At 33.1% G+C, this 17,838-nt stretch overlaps 3 protein-coding genes across 8 annotated transcripts; 2 read left to right on the forward strand and 1 right to left on the reverse strand.

Moving 5' to 3' along the window:
• The first annotated feature begins 4,464 nt into the window (after window positions 1-4,464).
• LOC100680074 lies at window positions 4,465-7,396 on the forward strand. 3 transcript variants are annotated; one of them, XM_008210455.3, is made up of 3 exons: window positions 4,465-4,787; window positions 4,885-5,120; window positions 5,470-7,396. In XM_008210455.3, exons 2-3 carry the CDS (start codon window positions 5,051-5,053, stop codon window positions 7,179-7,181), a joined length of 1,782 nt encoding a protein of 593 aa, XP_008208677.1. In that variant the 5' UTR covers window positions 4,465-4,787; window positions 4,885-5,050; the 3' UTR covers window positions 7,182-7,396. The 3 variants fall into 3 exon arrangements, with proteins under 3 accessions (XP_008208677.1, XP_008208676.1, XP_003426941.1); XM_008210454.3 differs by having other exon boundaries at window positions 4,744-4,797; XM_003426893.4 differs by having other exon boundaries at window positions 4,751-5,120.
• A 247-nt stretch (window positions 7,397-7,643) lies between these two features.
• Window positions 7,644-10,548, forward strand: LOC100116071 (gamma-tubulin complex component 4). Its single transcript, XM_001600578.6, has 8 exons — window positions 7,644-7,887; window positions 7,969-8,089; window positions 8,227-8,426; window positions 8,496-8,590; window positions 8,665-9,494; window positions 9,574-9,751; window positions 9,914-10,139; window positions 10,221-10,548. The coding sequence occupies exons 1-8, from the start codon at window positions 7,819-7,821 to the stop codon at window positions 10,470-10,472; spliced, it is 1,971 nt and encodes a 656-aa protein (XP_001600628.1). The 5' UTR covers window positions 7,644-7,818; the 3' UTR covers window positions 10,473-10,548.
• Ostf1 (osteoclast stimulating factor 1) lies at window positions 10,474-13,504 on the reverse strand. 4 transcript variants are annotated; one of them, XR_004344811.1, is made up of 9 exons: window positions 13,358-13,504; window positions 13,076-13,291; window positions 12,950-12,999; window positions 12,640-12,875; window positions 12,232-12,555; window positions 11,870-12,145; window positions 11,400-11,446; window positions 11,200-11,323; window positions 10,903-11,114 (listed from the first exon to the last, which is right to left on the reverse strand). XR_004344811.1 is itself a non-coding variant. In NM_001161547.1 (5 exons), the coding sequence occupies exons 1-5, from the start codon at window positions 11,928-11,930 to the stop codon at window positions 10,593-10,595; spliced, it is 681 nt and encodes a 226-aa protein (NP_001155019.1). In that variant the 5' UTR covers window positions 11,931-11,949; the 3' UTR covers window positions 10,474-10,592. The 4 variants fall into 4 exon arrangements, 1 of the variants encoding a protein (NP_001155019.1); XR_004344810.1 differs by having other exon boundaries at window positions 13,076-13,504; XR_004344812.1 differs by lacking the exon at window positions 11,400-11,446 and having other exon boundaries at window positions 13,076-13,457.
• Window positions 13,505-17,838: the final 4,334 nt, after the last annotated feature.

A 17,838-nucleotide genomic window follows, 5' to 3' on the forward strand; every position in this document is an offset into this window, starting at 1 on the left:
AACAACAGATCATTACTATGGCAACAAAAAGAAATATTTCTGTTCAGGAGGCTAAACAAAACTACAATGAACTAATATTAAACAAGAAAAGAATAAGATTCTCAGAATTCCCAGAGCTTAGCATCGCCACAACTCCAGATGAACTCGACTATGCAAGTCAAATTTATAACACTCCAAGAAGAAGACTATTCACAGATACACTTAAAACATCCAGACCAGTTAATTCTAGACCTCTTACTAATAACTCGCCAAAAAAGCTTCACAATAATGTAATTAACAAAGAAAACAACCAACTCACATATCAACACAAAAATATTTTAATCTCCCCAAATGGAGATTACAAACTAAACTATACTGCTACCAAACAAAATCAAGGAAACTCCCCAAACAATAACAACTATCTAACCACAACTCCAAATCTTTCAACACTAGCATCTCCTCTTCTCACGCTAAATGAAAAAGGATTCCTCCTAGATAAAAAAATAAGCTTAACTCAAAATGATATAGTCAATTACCTCAATAATGACCCAAATTTCTACGAAAATATTTTAAACATATTACAAGAAAATAGCTATCAGAATAGCCAGAATACTTATATTGAGAACAACAGTCTATAATATAATATCTGAGTCAATATTGATCTAAAAGAGATAAAAATTCTTCAATGGAATTGTCATAGTCTCAAGAGCAAACTACCAATTTTTAGAAACTCAATAGAAGAATATGATATCATTGCATTGCAAGAAACTTGGTTAGACGAATTATCTAACCCGAAAATTCCCAACTACAGTATAATAAGAAAAGATAGGAAAAATAGCTACCCATCTGGTGGAGTCGCCATAATCATTAGAAATAATATCCCATTTAAAATAATAGAAAACATATACTACAGTGAGAAAACAATGGAGACAATAGCTATATCAATCCCTTTAATACAGCACAACAATGATACCAATGAAGAAAACTCTCTCTTAATTGCGTCCGTATACCGTAACCCTGCAAAACAAACATCCATAAACGAATGGAACAGCTTATTTAATAGCATTAAAAACTATAAAAATATCTACATAGGTGGAGATTTCAACGCTCACCATTTTTCATGGGGCTCGAGCAAAATATGCAACTCAGGAGAGTTCCTAGTAGAATCATTATTAGACAACAACTTACATATTCTCAATGATGGTACACATACATATTACACTAGTAAAACAATAACTCTACCCAACAACTCTGTTGTTCAGAAGATAATCTCATCTCCTTTAGACTTAACGTTAATATCCACAAATTTACTGCACAAAACAACTTGGAAGATTCAAGAAGACAACATGTATAGTGATCATTATCCAATATTATGCACCATCTCTTTGGAAATAGAGACGATTCCTTTCAACTCTACTCACAAAATAAGTCACAAAAATGTCAATTGGAAACTATTCTCTACACTCCTTAAAAACTACTTCGAAAAAAATCACCAAACAATAGAAAACATGACCATAGATGAACAATATAACTTTCTCATCAACTTATGCACTACATCTATTATACAACTAAACACTAAAAACAATAGCAAGAAGACCTATGAAAACCAAGCACTTTTCTCAGGTGATATTTTTAACACCTCTCCAACAGAGCTTATATCACAATATCATCCGAGCCTGGTAAAAACTTTCAACAAACGTCCAATCAAAGCCCCATGGTGGAACCAGGTGTGTACAGAGTTAGCAAGAGAAAGAAGACTTGCAAGCTTCAAATTATTAAAAAACCCTACACAAGAAAATCTAGATGACCTTAAACAAATTGAAAAATCTACAAGAAAAAAATTAAACAAAATAAAAAAGATAGTTTTAGGGAACATGTTAATGAAATCTTTACGCTTGATACAGACTCCAAAACTATATGGAACTTCATACAAAGCTATAAAAACATAACTAACATTAAACCAGAATACGCCCCAAATGACATAGAAATACTGGAAAATATAAATCAATTCATAGAAGAATTTACCTCACCAGCACAATCTAACAATACAGATGACGACCAATACAGTATAGAACCTAACAATAACAATCCATATCAAGAACTAGATGCACCATTTTCTCCAATTGAGTTAAACCTAGCTATAAAGGAAGTTAAGAAACAATCTTCTCCAGGACTTGATAAAGTTGATTATGAAATGATCAAAAATACTCCGGACTGTTTCAAAGAGCTATTACTAAAACTAATACATTTCTACTATACAAACTGTAATAGTCCAATCAGCTGGAATAAATTCCTAATAATACTACTACCAAAAGACAGCAAGAAAAATTCAGACCCATCTCATTGGCCTCATGTTTATTAAAATTAACTGAAAAAATGATCAACACACGCATACACTTTTTCGTAGAAAAAAAATGATTTGATTCCTGACACGCAAAATGGATTTAGGAAAGCTAAATCCTGCCATCATGCATTAGCATATATCCTCACAGACATCCACCTAGCTACGCACAAAAATCTTTATACACTCTGCGTACTAATCGACATCAAATCAGCCTTTGATAATGTATGTCCAAAAATTTTGGACAAAATACTAAAAGACCTAGGAATACCATATAAAACAAGATCCTTTATATACAAGCTTATTTCAAATAAACAACTATTCTTCAAAATAGGAAACAAACTACAAGGACCATATAAAAAAAAATGGAGTTCCTCAAGGAAGTGTATTGAGTCCCATTTTATATAATTTATACGTAAGCTTACTCAAAAAAATCTTGCCAAACGACATATTTTTAGTACAGTATGCTGACGACAACCTTATCTACTGTATTCACCAAGATATACCCACAGCTATCGAGAAACTTCAGCAAGCCCTAGTAACATTCAATGCATATTTTGAAAACCTTAAACTCCAAATATCACCTCAAAAAACAAAATTCATTATCTTCTCAAACACTAACATGCAGACAAATGGAAACCACTCGATCGAATTCAATGATGCTGTAATAAAAGAATCTAAATCAGTAAAATATCTGGGTATGATATTAGATAATACTCTTTCCTGGAATGAACATGCCGAACATATTATAGCCAAATCCACGAAACAACTTAATATTCTCAAATTCCTACGTGGTACATAGTGGGGAGGTCACCCTAAAGTATTGAAGCAGATTTATCTTTCACTAATTAGAAGCTCTCTAGAATATGGACTATTTTTAACTCACATAAAGAACTCAAATCGAAGAAGTAAAATTCAAAAAATCCAAAATCAAGCAATTCGATTGGCTTTAGGCTACAGAAGATCCACACCCATCAATGTTATGCACTTAGAATCGAAAATACCATACTTCAATGACCGTATACGATACCTTTCAGACAACTTTATTCTGAAACTAATAGCTCATGATACACCGCTAAAACAAAAAATAGAAAATCTTAGTATTACAATAGCTAACAATGACAGACTTAATATTAAAAATAATTTTCCTATAATTAGATCATATAATGAAATAAAATCTTTAGTCCAAAACAAAATTCAAAGACATCTTCATCCAATTCCCTATGATTACACATATGAAGCAATAGTGGAACAACCAGATATTAACGTAACTTCTGGACTACACATAAAAAAATCAGCTAATCCACCCCAAGAATTTAAAGATAACCACTCAGTACACAATCTTCACTGATGCATCGAAAATGAAAAATCAAGAATACACAGGACTGGCAATGTTTATGGCATCAAATAATCAAGCCTACCAGTTCAAAATACATACAGAAGCATCAATCTTTACAGCTGAAGGTTTAGCAATTTTTCTGTCGTTAAACAACATCATAAACTCCAATTTCAAAAGAGCTTACATCTTTACTTATTCACTGAGTATCTTGAGTGCACTGAAAGATTATACGCCAAATAAATCTAGGAACACTTCTCATATAATACTTGACATTAAAACCTTGCTAAACAAATGTTCACAAGAAAATATAAAAGTCACTTTAATTTGGATTCCAGCACATATCAACATAAAGTATAATGAAACAGTAGATTCACTTGCAAAAAATGCTATAAAAGATGGAACTAACACTATCTACCTTCTACCTTTCTCAGACTTTGGTGATAAGATTAAACAAAAACTCATCTTAAACACTCAACAGCTCATAACAGATCAAGGAACCTATAAAGGCACACACTATTTCGATCACTATTACAAAGACAACGAAGCAAAACCATGGTTCACAAAGATAAACCTACCAAGAGAACATATAACCACCATCAACCGTATAAGACCAAATCATTACAATCTGTCGGCAAGTCTATTTAGGAAAAACATAATTCAATCTCCAACATGTGAATGTGGCTATGAATCTGAAAACATTGACCATATACTATGGGATTGTCCCAGATTTTCAAATCAAAGATACTCACTTATCAACAAACTCAACCACTACCACTCAAAAAAGAAGAAGAATACACCAAAAGATACAACATCACTGCTAAAAAATCCAAATGAAAAACCAGCAAGAATAATTACTGAATACTTGAAACGCTGCAATCTACAAATTTGAACTCTAACTTGAATTTAAATTCAAACCAAGTTTATGCAAGACAATCCAAATCTACATTACCATCAGTCAAACATGCAAGGTGGCACATCGGAGTCGCGTCCGCTCTTGGACAGCGATCCACAGCCAATAACAAAAAGAAGAAGAAGAAGACATACTTACCGATCGAGCGTAACGGTTTTTTTCAAACGCATGCACAAACGCGATTCTGTTGTTCAAAAGGCAGCTTTTCACTTTTACAAGTATAAATCAGTATGGGTTATTCCCGATTACCTTTGCATATTGTTAATTATAAGTCATACTTGCATTAAGAAGATACAAATTTATCTTTATTTACAGATGTTAGCACATCTGTAAAAATATATTACATATGCTGCCCGCCAGTTTCGGGTTTTTTCGACCTTAGCGCCTGTACAATTGCCATTATATAGAGATCCGCTCCTTCATGGCTTTTCCATGGTTATAACCTCACAAACTGAAAAATTCTCACGAAAAACGTCTGAATATGAACAGAAAATGGAAAGAAAAAAAACAGAAGGAACCCAAAAACTCTCCAGTACTTTTCGAAGACGAAGGTAAATTTTGGTTTAACGTATTTTTTTTAGCAACGTTGTGTTCGGCACAGTTTTTGTATGGCCAATATTTTTGTTTACAAATCTTACAATTGGCGCTCACTTTTGTATAACGCTGTCTCACTCTAGTGTTTACATTTGAATACTTACGAAATTTCACACTTTCTGTTTACCCATTTTGTTCAGAAAAAATGAAATTTTCATTCAATATCTTTAAAATGAAATTTACTTTGCAAATCATTCATTAGAGATAAGTTGGTAGTTTGTATATATAATTAGTTTGCACCAACTAGCATCTCTTTGTCATTTGATGATATGTTCTTCGAGTCATCAGGCATGTTTTGATTTGCAGAAAATGGCACATCGTCATCCGACGAAGTAAAAAAAAGCAAATTAGCAACTCCAAACTCAAGCCAAACGAAAACCTACTCAGGTCATAGCACACCGATTCAAAAAAAAGCAGATACCTCAGAATTTCCAGAGATACACTATAATGAAAGTCCCATTGAACCTCTTACGCAACATCCACCCAGTGAGGTAGGCTGGGATTATCAAAGACCAATAAATAAAGATGAAGAAGAGGTCAATGTCCCAAATCCAATGGAGATAACCAAAACTCCAAAGAGAGGTGTTTTACTTGCCAAAAAGAGGAACTCCAATTCACCTTTACTCTACAAACCGCTGAAAAAAAAACTTATTCAAGAAGAGCAACAAGAGAGCATGGCAGGTTTTGTGAAAGAATTAAAGGCGATGGAAATGAAAGCAAAAGAAATGAAAGATAAAAAAGGAGAAAAATTTGAGACTCAACCAAAGACTGAGGATAGACCCGTAGAGAGTCAGTTAGTAGTTGAAATGGATACACAGCCATCAGATGATTCTGATATAAAGCTTCAAATTTCATCACCTCAACAAGGTGAAATCAGTATGGCTGCGAAAAATTATGATGTCTTACTAGATGACTCAATAGAAGACATAATGATTATGTGTAGTCAGGAAGTAGAAGCAAAGGAATTTGGTAATCAGAAGAATCAACCTGTAACTGAAACAAAAAACCAACCGAATGCTAATGTATCAAAAGAAAAAATATCCGTGAAACCATCTCCAAATTCAAGTTTAGAAAAAATGTTTAGTAATTTAGCCAAGGAAAATATTCAACCATTGAATAATACTGATAAATTTGTTAGTGATACTTCTAGTAAGAGTTCATCTGTAAGTAAGGTAGACTCAGCTTCTCTGGAAATTCCTGATGACTCTTTCGATGATTTTTTTGGTGAAATCGATGACAGAGATTTTTCTAAAAATGTTAATTCAGATATCCAGATTGGTAGCAGTACGAATAAGTTAATTAACAAGCCAAGTGCCAAATCAGTATCAACAATAAGTAGCACTGTTACAAGTTCAAAAACAGCAACAAGTCAAAATAATACTCTTCAGTCAAAACCTTCAATCTTTGTACAAACAAAGAATACTGCTTTGGCAACCTATAACTGCATCAGTGACACTCAAGCTTCAAGTGCTTCAGTACAAACCAAAGTCATAAATACAAAGGCCAACTTTGGATATTTGAATAAAGAAAGCTATGCTGTGCGAAACACTAATAGTTCAGGCTTCTACTCACAAATGCAAACGAGTCTAACTACTAATAATGACGCAAGATTATTTAAATCTAAAAGCTACTCAGACTCAAATTTTCAACAGAGAAATTCAGTAACAAATTTTGTTAACAATAGTACTTCCAATCTTGGGATTTCTGCTGATCAATATAAAGGGCAGAGTATGACTTCAATATATCAGAATTCAAAATCGACTCACTGTACTACTGGATCAGCAGGAGAAAGCAAAAGTGTACGAAGGATACAATCTAGCTCATCTCTTGGGAACCCTAATACATATGATAACGTAAGTCAAAGATCTAGTGTAAATAGTAGTGGGCGGTCACAGTCCACACCAGCCGAAATAGAAAGGAAGCGACAAGAAGCGATAATGAAGCGTGAGGCTAAAATGAAAAGCAAATTGAACAACCCGACCTTGAACAGGCCGCCACAAAGTTCGATAAAACGATAGACTTTATAAATTCATTAAAGTATGTGATTTTTGTAAGAGAATGCATTTATAAGTTAATTATGTGTGTTAAATTAAATGTAATAATGACGAAAATTACGAACAAAATGTTATAAACCTACTTTAGGTAGGACTTGTATTATATATTTATTGTTTTGTAAGTTTAGAAGAATTTATAAATTTCATAATAAAAAACAACGGCTGTGCCATTTGTACAACATTGTTTTATTTGCCTTTTAATCGTAATAACGAGTTACATTATATATTTTACTATATTCTATACTTTAGAATGAAAATGATCTTGTCATTAAAATAGTTCGCGTTATACTGAACAAAAATAAAAAATTTTTTAAACTTTTGCGATCCCAGTAAGTTTTAGCGCGATCTCAATTGCTGATCTGTGATTGGTGTAGAAATCATTTGACGACCTGAGCGCCATCTCTCATACTATACTTATATCATTTCATCCGCGCCTAAAAAATAATAAATATAGCCTCAAAAATTTGCGCATGAACAACATTGCGCCCAACTGCTCATAAATACAAAGCATCTCCCATTGTTTGTATACAATGTTATGTGAAGAAAATTTAGTTTATTCTAAATGAAATGAAGATATAGTTGCAAATTGAACCATTAGAAAATGTTGCACGAAATCTTGCTGTCTCTGTGGGGCTGCTCAACCAGCGTTGCTGAAATTATTGAAACAGACGTAAAATCAATGAAATTTTCAATATAGTTATTTTAAATTATCAAATTTGTTTTATTGAGAGTTATGATTTTCATATTTTAGCCCTTGCGACTGGATAACTATCTTCATCCTGGAGAAAGAGTTCTCATTAACAAGATATTGGAAATTGTAAAAGAGTATAACACCATAAAAAAATTTATAAAAAAAAATAGCACTATAGATGGTAAATATATTTATCAAAAAACTTGTAGGAGTTAATAATTTGCTTTTGATATACTTTAACTCAATATGCAATAATTCAAAATTAATTATTGAAATCATGAAAAAAATTAAAAACTAATCAATCATTTAAATTTGTAGACACACATTCAGTAAGTAAGGGACTGTATCTGGCAGCACTGTGCGATGGAATGGATAAAGCATTAGAGCCGTTTAGGGAGGATATTGTCGATATGGAAAGAATAGTTTTAAATGATGGTTACACTCCAGTATCTATGATTCTCTGTAGGGTACAAAATTACATATCTCTGTTCTCAGTTCTCAATGGAATAATTAGAGAAGTAAAGTTGCATTTATATAAGTATTTTCAACTCTTACAATTCGTCTACTTAACTTCATTTCTTTCGCAGATCGAAACACAAAATTTGCATGGTTGCAAAATATTACAATGCCTACATCATTATGTTCATACTGGCATCCCTCAAGTGAAACAAGCACTAGAAAAGTATGAATCTAGCTACAGCAATTTAAAGTTGAATGTAAATATTGCATGTATACTTATTAATTTTTCTATTCCAGAATGACCCATTGTGTGCATGTTATCTTTTATAAGCACTTAACTAGTTGGCTTGTGTATGGACATTTAGAAGATGTGCACAAAGAATTTTTTATACAAAAAACTGATAAAACAAATGATATGATCATGAGTGAAGAGAAAGATAAGGATGTTGATAAAGACAAAGTTGATGCTGATGTAGAAAAAGATGGAAAAGAATTTTCCAACGAAATGTGGGATTATGATATTAACATGGAAGTGCTGCCTTACTACATTAGATATTCGCTAGCCTGTAAAATATTGACCATTGGTCAAACGATAATTATGTTTGGTAATGATCCACGCCAGAGAAAAGATTTGAAAATGATGACAAAAAATGCGGAAAATTTGATATGGGGTGAAAAAGAGTACGAGTATTTTAAAAAACTGAGAAGTTTGCAGGCCAAGCCAACGTTTGCACTCATTGAGTTCGAACGAACCGTAGACGAACTGAAACGGTGCGTAACGCAGCATCTGTGGCACGTCGCGGTTGAAGAGGCACAGCTCGTCAATCGTCTAAAGCTCATTAAAGATTTTTATTTAATGGGACGTGGCGACATGTTTCTCGAATTCATTAGACTAGCATCGCATATTCTTGACAAAACTCCAACTAGTCATACGTCGCGGGATATAAATTTAGCCTTTCAAATGGCAATAAGAAAAACTCAATCCACGGATGAAACTGCCTTGGAAAGTTTCAATTTTGCTGTTCCTGTTCTTTCGCCCAGCAAAGATGAAGCTACTGCAGAAATAAAAGAACAGAGTACTGCTGGCAGTACCGAATTTTCAGAAAAAGAGAGAGAAGATCCTATAGGTATATTCTTTAAACTTTAATGTGCCTTTTTTAACGACGAGTTACTATATTTACTACTTTATACAATTTTTGCTTCTAGATAAAAAGGGCTGGGGTCTTATTATTTTAAAATACAAAGTAACATGGCCACTTCACTTGCTGTTTAATCCAAAAACTCTTGGAAATTACAATACATTATTCAGATTTTTACTGCGAGTGAAGAAAACTCAAATTAATTTATGGAATCTCTGGAGAGACCATATGAATTCTAAAAACATGTGAGTAGTTACAAATAACAAATCTTTCGAATTTATTACCTATTGATTGTACAAGTGGTTTAGTTTGAAAAATAGTTTATTCAATAAGTAATATAAATACATATTTTAGCCGTATAATTCTGCACATACATATATTTAAGTACAATTTGTTTGTTTTTTCAGAGATATTGATGTAATACAACTTCGCAATAATCTTATTTTCATTGTTGACAACTTGCAGTATTACCTTCAGGTTGATGTTATAGAAAGTCAGTATGCAATAATGGAAAACACTCTGAAAAATACACGAAATTTCGAAGATGTGCAAAAAGCTCATGTGATATTTTTGGCAAACATTATGTCTCGAACATTTTTAATAAGTGGAGAAAGACAAGATAAGAGAAGTCCGGTACGTTTAGAATGTTATAATTTTTTTTTTTTTTTTTTTTTTTTGTCATAGCATAATAAATTAATACTTTGACAATTTTAGGTGAGCAAATTAATAAGACTATTATTACGTCTTTGTGACGATTTCATTAGGAATGCTTCTGTTTGGGAAATAGAAAATTTGCTTGAAACTGAAAAAATAGAATTGAAGTCGTTAAACGATGTATTGGACGGTTTAATGAGTTGGCTAACAAAAACATTAAACAGAGTCCGTTCTCAGCCCAGTGGAGAGCATTTGGCACAATTATTGTTAAGGCTTGATTTCAATAGGTGGTTTAGCAGTAAAAAGTTATAAATGCAATGTAATGCATCATGTAAAATATATTTACTTAATTTTAATAATAAATAAATACTCTATTTATAAAATACCAGGAAACAAGTATAAATTTATAAATAACAACTTGTGGAATGAATTTCAGTCGCTTTCATCATTGTAGTCTTCTTCATTGTAGTCATACACAGTTGTTGCATTGTACTGTTGCTGGCTCATTTGGATTGCGTTTTTTATAACTGAATCACAAGCTAATTCTTCAGCAGTTGAGCCACTATTATTTCTTAAAGTAGTGTCACTACCAGCCTCTAACAAAAGATTAACAATGCTCAAGTGTCCATGACTTGCAGCTACATGTAGAGGAGTATCACCCATTTTGTTCTGTTACAGAATACATAGTTCCATTAAAAAATTAGTTCAAAAATATATATTTTGATCAAATTATTAACTATACCTGAGCATTCACAGCAGGATTTGGTATTTCTAGTAGTAATTTAACACAGTCTTCATGTCCAGCACGTGCAGCCCAGTATAAAGGTGTGTTGCCTGCTGAATCTAATCCAGTTCCAGATACTCCACTGCTCAAACCTTCTCGTAGAAAGGATATATTTCCTCTCCTTGCAGCTTCATGCAGTGGTAGAACTATTTCTTCCACTTGTTCTTCCACTAGAAATAGCATACAGTTAAATTTTTCTGTGAGTCTATGGTAAAATATTGGGGCACATTTAAGACATTTATTCAAAGAAGATACCATAGTTAGCAGGTATCCATCCTTTTTTATTGCCACATCGAGCTTGTAATCGATTACTGACACTGGACTGTCCACTGTCATAAACATAGAGAAGATCACCTTCTTCAAAGGATAATTCATCACTCTGTTGCAAAAAAAATTCTTTTAAAATCATAATTTTATCATGTTTAAAGATAACACCAATTTTGCTTTGTACTCACATGCTGCGCTGTGTACTTGTACAGCGCTCTCACTACTTTTACCTTTCCTTGAAGCGAAAATTATCGCATAAGCAAATTAGAATTTTATTTTATTAAAAATCAATTAATAAGCATGTCTTTTAATCATTCTCTTAACTACTTTATGTAAACCTCATCAGTGACTCATGCAAAAATGCAAAGTTCATGTGCGAATTAGATAAACATGTGACCAAAATATACTATGAATCATACTATTATATGTTTGTATATCCTGATGCAATGTGTTTTAGAATACAAATTATAACAATAATTGAAATTGTCAGACTTTATCATTTAACAATTTTATAACGGAAAGTAGAACAAGGTTTAGTAGATGAACAATTAATGTTAAAACAATATTCATAGGTATTTAAAATAAAATTTTATTTACATGCATATTAACATCAGCTATGCTATTAAAGTCATAATAAAAAAATTTATACAAAATTTACCAGGTTTTGAAACTGGTTTTGGAGGTGCAGGACGTCCTGGTGTATTTACTGTGGCAGCCATTGTAGACCGTTTAATAATCATAACAGTATCATTCACATAGTACAGTATGTGTCATGCCAGTGACGTATACTAAAACTATTGTCAAATCATTGGATAAATTTGAAATAGAAAGAGCAATATTTTATTAACATAATTAAATATATCTTTGTACAAAAATATTTTTTGGGAATCCTATTAAACTCTCTTTTTTGCCACCTTTATAAAAAGTACCATATCTGCAAGATAAAATAAAAAATTGGTTATTAGTATGTAGGAAATTTAAGTTATGGATTTTTTCAATATATATTCTAATAACACTTACTTAAGAATACAACTATTACAAATGCAACTATCATCCATAGCCAGCACCTCCAGGGAGATTTATTATGCTCATCTAGTTTTAAAGATTCTGCCTTCAATTTGGTTGTATTATGGTCAGTCATTTTATCAGACTTTTCCAAGGAGACTACATCTTTTTTAATTATTTCACTTGCCACTAGAGCATTTTCTTTCAAACCTCTAGTCATTAGAATCATATTTTCAGCTATTTTTTCCTGTGCATTGCGATTATATTTCAACAGGCCATCCAAGTCTTCACTTTGACCATTAGTATTCAGAAGTCTATGTCTCATTCCTTCGTCTGTGCCTGATAATCAGTCAGTATTTTAAAGATAATAAATTAACATTTTTCCATGGTTTATTACTTTAATCAAGAGGTATTTGAATGTACCTATACTGGTTTGGAATAATTCATTACGTATTTCTTTTCCATATTTTGCTGTAGTTTTCTGCTGTATTTGAGTTGCTATACTGGGTCCATCGGTTGATTCATTTGGCATGTTTGTAGGCAACATTTGAGCAGCAACTGCTCTTTCTACAGGGTTCTCCAGTTTTTTAGTATTCAGAACACCTTTTAAAAATTCTACTCTCCTTATGTATTTGACCATAACATCTCTGCATGGCTTTCTGAATATAGAACTAAATCTGTTAATACATTTTTGTCGCCTACTATAACATAGTAAAAAAAAATAATACTTTACGCTGGTGAGGTTTGAAGTTTTTCTATCATATCTTGTACAGAATCAATGTACTGTAATGAAAAAAAGAAAGATTTCAATTTTTAATCATCCTCGAAAAATTGACATTAAGCATTGTGAGATATTTACCGCTTCTAATTTCCAATCTCTGGTGAGATCTTCTTTTGCTAACAATTCACACTGCCCCAGCAGTCTTCTGATGTTAATTTCCAATCGAGATCTCTCAGTCATTTTGTCTTCTTTACAAACCATTGAAGACTAAGTAATAATACACTTATAATTTAATAAAGTTATTTCGAAGTCATTTGGTTAACTTGAACTTTTATCAACTGTAATGTAGCTTTCCTATGATTCAATTCATTTCTAAATAAAAGTTTTGCAATTTTAAGTAAACTGCTATTGCTGACTCACAATTTTGTGTTGTACTTAAATACTTGTCAAAACCTATTGCAGCCTTTACAAGTTCCTAAAGCGAGAATCGCACTGTTCCGGCAAGTATGTCCACGCATATATCTAAACAGCTGTCTTTATTATGATCATGATTTTGCTATAGTTTGTGGTATACGTTTTACAAAATGATTCTATTATATATATATATATATATATATATATATATATATATATATATATATATATATATATATATATATATATATATATATATATATCCCAGAAAACATCGCAAGGCAAAATGCAAGCAATTTGAAGGCAACATGACGTCGCGCACGCCGCGCACGAGCGGGCAAACTACCCCGGCTTTTTGACGTCAAGTTGCGGTCAAATTGCCGAGCGCGCGGATCGCGGCGCTGTACGCCGCGCAAAATGCCGGCGTGCACGCCGTCATATTGCAGGCATATTGCGGTCATTTTGACAGCGCGGATGCGCATTCGGCGAGCGTTCCTAACCTACAAATCTACAAATAAAGGCGCGCAAATTAAAAAATCTACAAATTTATTTATTTTTTAATTTTATTAGAACATTAAAACATTTTTTTTAAATACAACAAGTATAAAATTATTTGCCAATGGACATCAGGTTATTGAAGTAGTAAACAGCAAACCTGTAAAACAAATAATGAATAAATATAATATTAAAATTGTTATTATAATATATAATTAATATATTCAATAAACATTTACCTGATGTATAGATTAACTAGTACGAAAGTGGGCTGCGGTTGGATTGCAAAAGGAAATCCTGAAATAAATCAAAGAAATTATATTAATTTTTTTTTTTTGGGGGGTGGTTGGAAAGGGCCCCGACCGCGCCCTTCCCTGTGAGGCTCATCCCTTGAACCCTTAAAAGGCACCGAAGCTCTCCAACCTTCTGATGAACCTCCGTCCGTGCGATGATTTTGTTAATACACCTAAAAAATATAAAGTTTATTCAGTTTATGATTATAAGAAAGGCTAACAATATAAGAAAAGAATTTATAAAGTAAAAGACAAAGTTATTGCATGATTCAATAATTCAAAAAACAGTAAAAAATAATAGCATCATTTAATTTCTTATTATTAATTTTAATTTAAATCGAAAAAGAATTGAAAAAGCATGTCAATGTATGCATTCTGAAAGGTTCTTGACTAGTGAAATTAATTTTCTTTTTTAGATTGAGATCTCTAAAATTTTACAGTTATTATAAAACCTATTACAAAACTATCTACCGTAGCAGATTTTATTTAACTTAACCCTGTGACACTGTTTACCTGAACAGCCAGACGCGCAAACTGGTAATGCGCCTCTGGCTTCACAGGTAAACAGCCACACAGAGTAGAGGTAAATGAAATCTGCTGTGGCAGATACTTTGGCAATACTTTTTATAATAACTGCACAATTTTACTGATCTCTATCTAAAAAAGAAAATTAATTTTACTGGTCATGAACCTTTCAGAATGCATACATTGAAAGGCTTTTTTAATTCTTTTTTAGTTAGAGGTCTCTAAAATTGTACAGTTATTATAAAAAGTATTGCAAAACTATCTACCGTAGCAGATTTTATTTAACTTAACCCTGTGACACAGTTTACCTGAACAGCCAGACGCGCAAACTGGTATGCGCCTCTGGCTTCACAGGTAAACAGCCACACAGAGTAGAGGTAAATGAAATCTGCTGTGGCAGATACTTTGGCAATACTTTTTATAATAACTGCACAATTTTACTGACCTCTATCTAAAAAAGAAAATTAATTTTACTGGTCATGAACCTTTCAGAATGCATACATTGAAAGGCTTTTTTAATTCTTTTTTAGTTAGAGGTCTCTAAAATTGTACAGTTATTATAAAAAGTATTGCAAAACTATCTACCGTAGCAGATTTTATTTAACTTAACCCTGTGACACTGTTTACCTGAACAGCCAGACGCGCAAACTGGTAATGCGCCTCTGGCTTCACAGGTAAACAGCCACACAGAGTAGAGGTAAATGAAATCTGCTGTGGCAGATACTTTGGCAATACTTTTTATAATAACTGTACAATTTTACTGACCTCTATCTAAAAAAGAAAATTAATTTTACTGGTCATGAACCTTTCAGAATGCATACATTGAAAGGCTTTTTTAATTCTTTTTTAGTTAGAGGTCTCTAAAATTGTACAGTTATTATAAAACGTATTGCAAAACTATCTACCGTAGCAGATTTTATTTAACTTAACCCTGTGACACAGTTTACCTGAACAGCCAGACGCGCAAACTGGTATGCGCCTCTGGCTTCACAGGTAAACAGCCACACAGAGTAGAGGTAAATGAAATCTGCTGTGGCAGATACTTTGGCAATACTTTTTATAATAACTGCACAATTTTACTGACCTCTATCTAAAAAAGAAAATTAATTTTACTGGTCATGAACCTTTCAGAATGCATACCTTGAAAGGCTTTTTTAATTCTTTTTTAGTTAGAGGTCTCTAAAATTGTACAGTTATTATAAAAAGTATTACAAAACTATCTACCGTAGCAGATTTCATTTAACTCTACTCTGTGTCATACTTTACCTGTAAAGACACACCCGCAAACTGGTATGCGCGTCTGGCTATATATTACAAAGCTATTTGTCTCAGCAAACTTGACTTAACAAATTTTGTTCAACACATACCTGCTAGATAGCAATCCAGTTGAGAGTCCTCCAAGATGATGTTATTGGAAAGTGCGACGGATGGTCAGCTTCTTAAATCTGCTCTCCGTTTGTGAACCTGCAACTACAAATATATTGTAAACAAAAACTGTAAATTTATACGATGGGAATCTATGGCAAATAAAAAGGAAATGTTGAGAGTCGTCCAGTTGATGTTGCTGGAGACTGATGAACTGTCAGCTTTTCACTCGCAGCTGATAAGGCTGGGCTTTCCTGTACAGCCGCCTGGACAGGCCTTCTATGCTGTTGCTACCCTCGATGATAACTTCTGCTTTTCCAGTGACTACATGAAGGTGATCCAACGTAGTTTAATTGATTTCCCTCTAAAAAACACGATACCCAAAGAGGAAGTTTTCACATGATTGCAGGAATGTAAGCCAACATTTTCTTGAAGACCAAGATATTTGTCTGCTGCACCATACATTTTATTTTTTCCAAAAAGCTGCTTCCTATGGTCAGCCTCTTCCCACCGCATGTTCAAGTTTGTTGGCCGATGTTCAATTACTGCTACAACTTTGTACTGACCCTGCTAAATAAACAAATTACTTGAAGTAAACAATTTTATAGAATAATTCAAATGCAATGTCCTAACAATCAATCTCTGTTTTAATTTTGATTAAATATGACTGAGATTGATTGTGAGGTTAGGTCAAAGTATACATACTCATGGTTATGTTTTTGAAGACTCCGAACTGCACAAAACTCATGAGAAATACTGCACTAGAGTTAATAACTGCACTACACACATAGTTTTCGTTTTATAACTCTTGTAAATATGTTTATTTAAACTTCTACTGCTGCTCCAATTTGTACTACTGCGCGGTGCTAGAGTAAACGTAGACTGCTGCAGAAGACACATCTCCGCAAATATGATGGCGTCTGCTTTGCATCCTTGCTCCGAAACGGGATATTGTATTAAAAAAATTACTTAATTTCTGAACAACAAAATGCATTGCAACATCATCGCTGTTTTTTATAAGTTACATTGCAAACAAACAGCGCAGTGTACTGAAAAATTGCAGGCAAATTGTCACTTCAACATGTCCCGCAATTTGTCGGCACGCGTGCTGACAATTTGCCTGCTTACAGTGCGCCTGACAAAAGCTGACCGCAAAATGACGGCAATATGACGGCAAACGCGCCGAGCAACGGTTGCGCTGATGTTGCTCAGCATGCGATGTTTTCTGGGATATATATATATATATATATATATATATATAACACTACAGATGTCACTGAAGTTTTTGACGCGGCTAATTCGAAACCTGAATCAAAATAAAATCTAAAGTCAAGGATCACTATAATCGACAGAACAACATATATATTCTTATTCCACATTTATAATAACGTGTAAAACGCGAAAGCTCTCGAACATCCGGCCAATAAATGCGTCCGTGTGTAGATAAATCTCCCATAAACGCGTGCATGTGCACTTATCGCGCGATACTTGCGAAATCTAAATATAAATTCGCGCGATTCCCCCGAAAGTCAACGGCCTTATCAATAATATTCCCTCGTAATCCACGTGTCGGTTCGTCACCATCGTCACGCCACGAAAAAAAGAAAGAAGAATCCTCGATTGCGATTATCTATATAAACTTCATTTTGAACTTACCAAAAAGAGGGAAAATAGTGTATTATGCAAAAAAAAAATAAATAAATAAACACGATTGATTATCCGAAGTTTCCCGAGAGAAGCCGAACGTCTCCGGGTGTATGCATATGTGTATATATATATGTATATAGGTACACATTACACACTTGCCCG

Source organism: Nasonia vitripennis, chromosome 4, assembly GCF_009193385.2.
Source record: "Nasonia vitripennis strain AsymCx chromosome 4, Nvit_psr_1.1, whole genome shotgun sequence".
NCBI classification, from domain to species: Eukaryota; Metazoa; Arthropoda; class Insecta; order Hymenoptera; family Pteromalidae; genus Nasonia; species Nasonia vitripennis.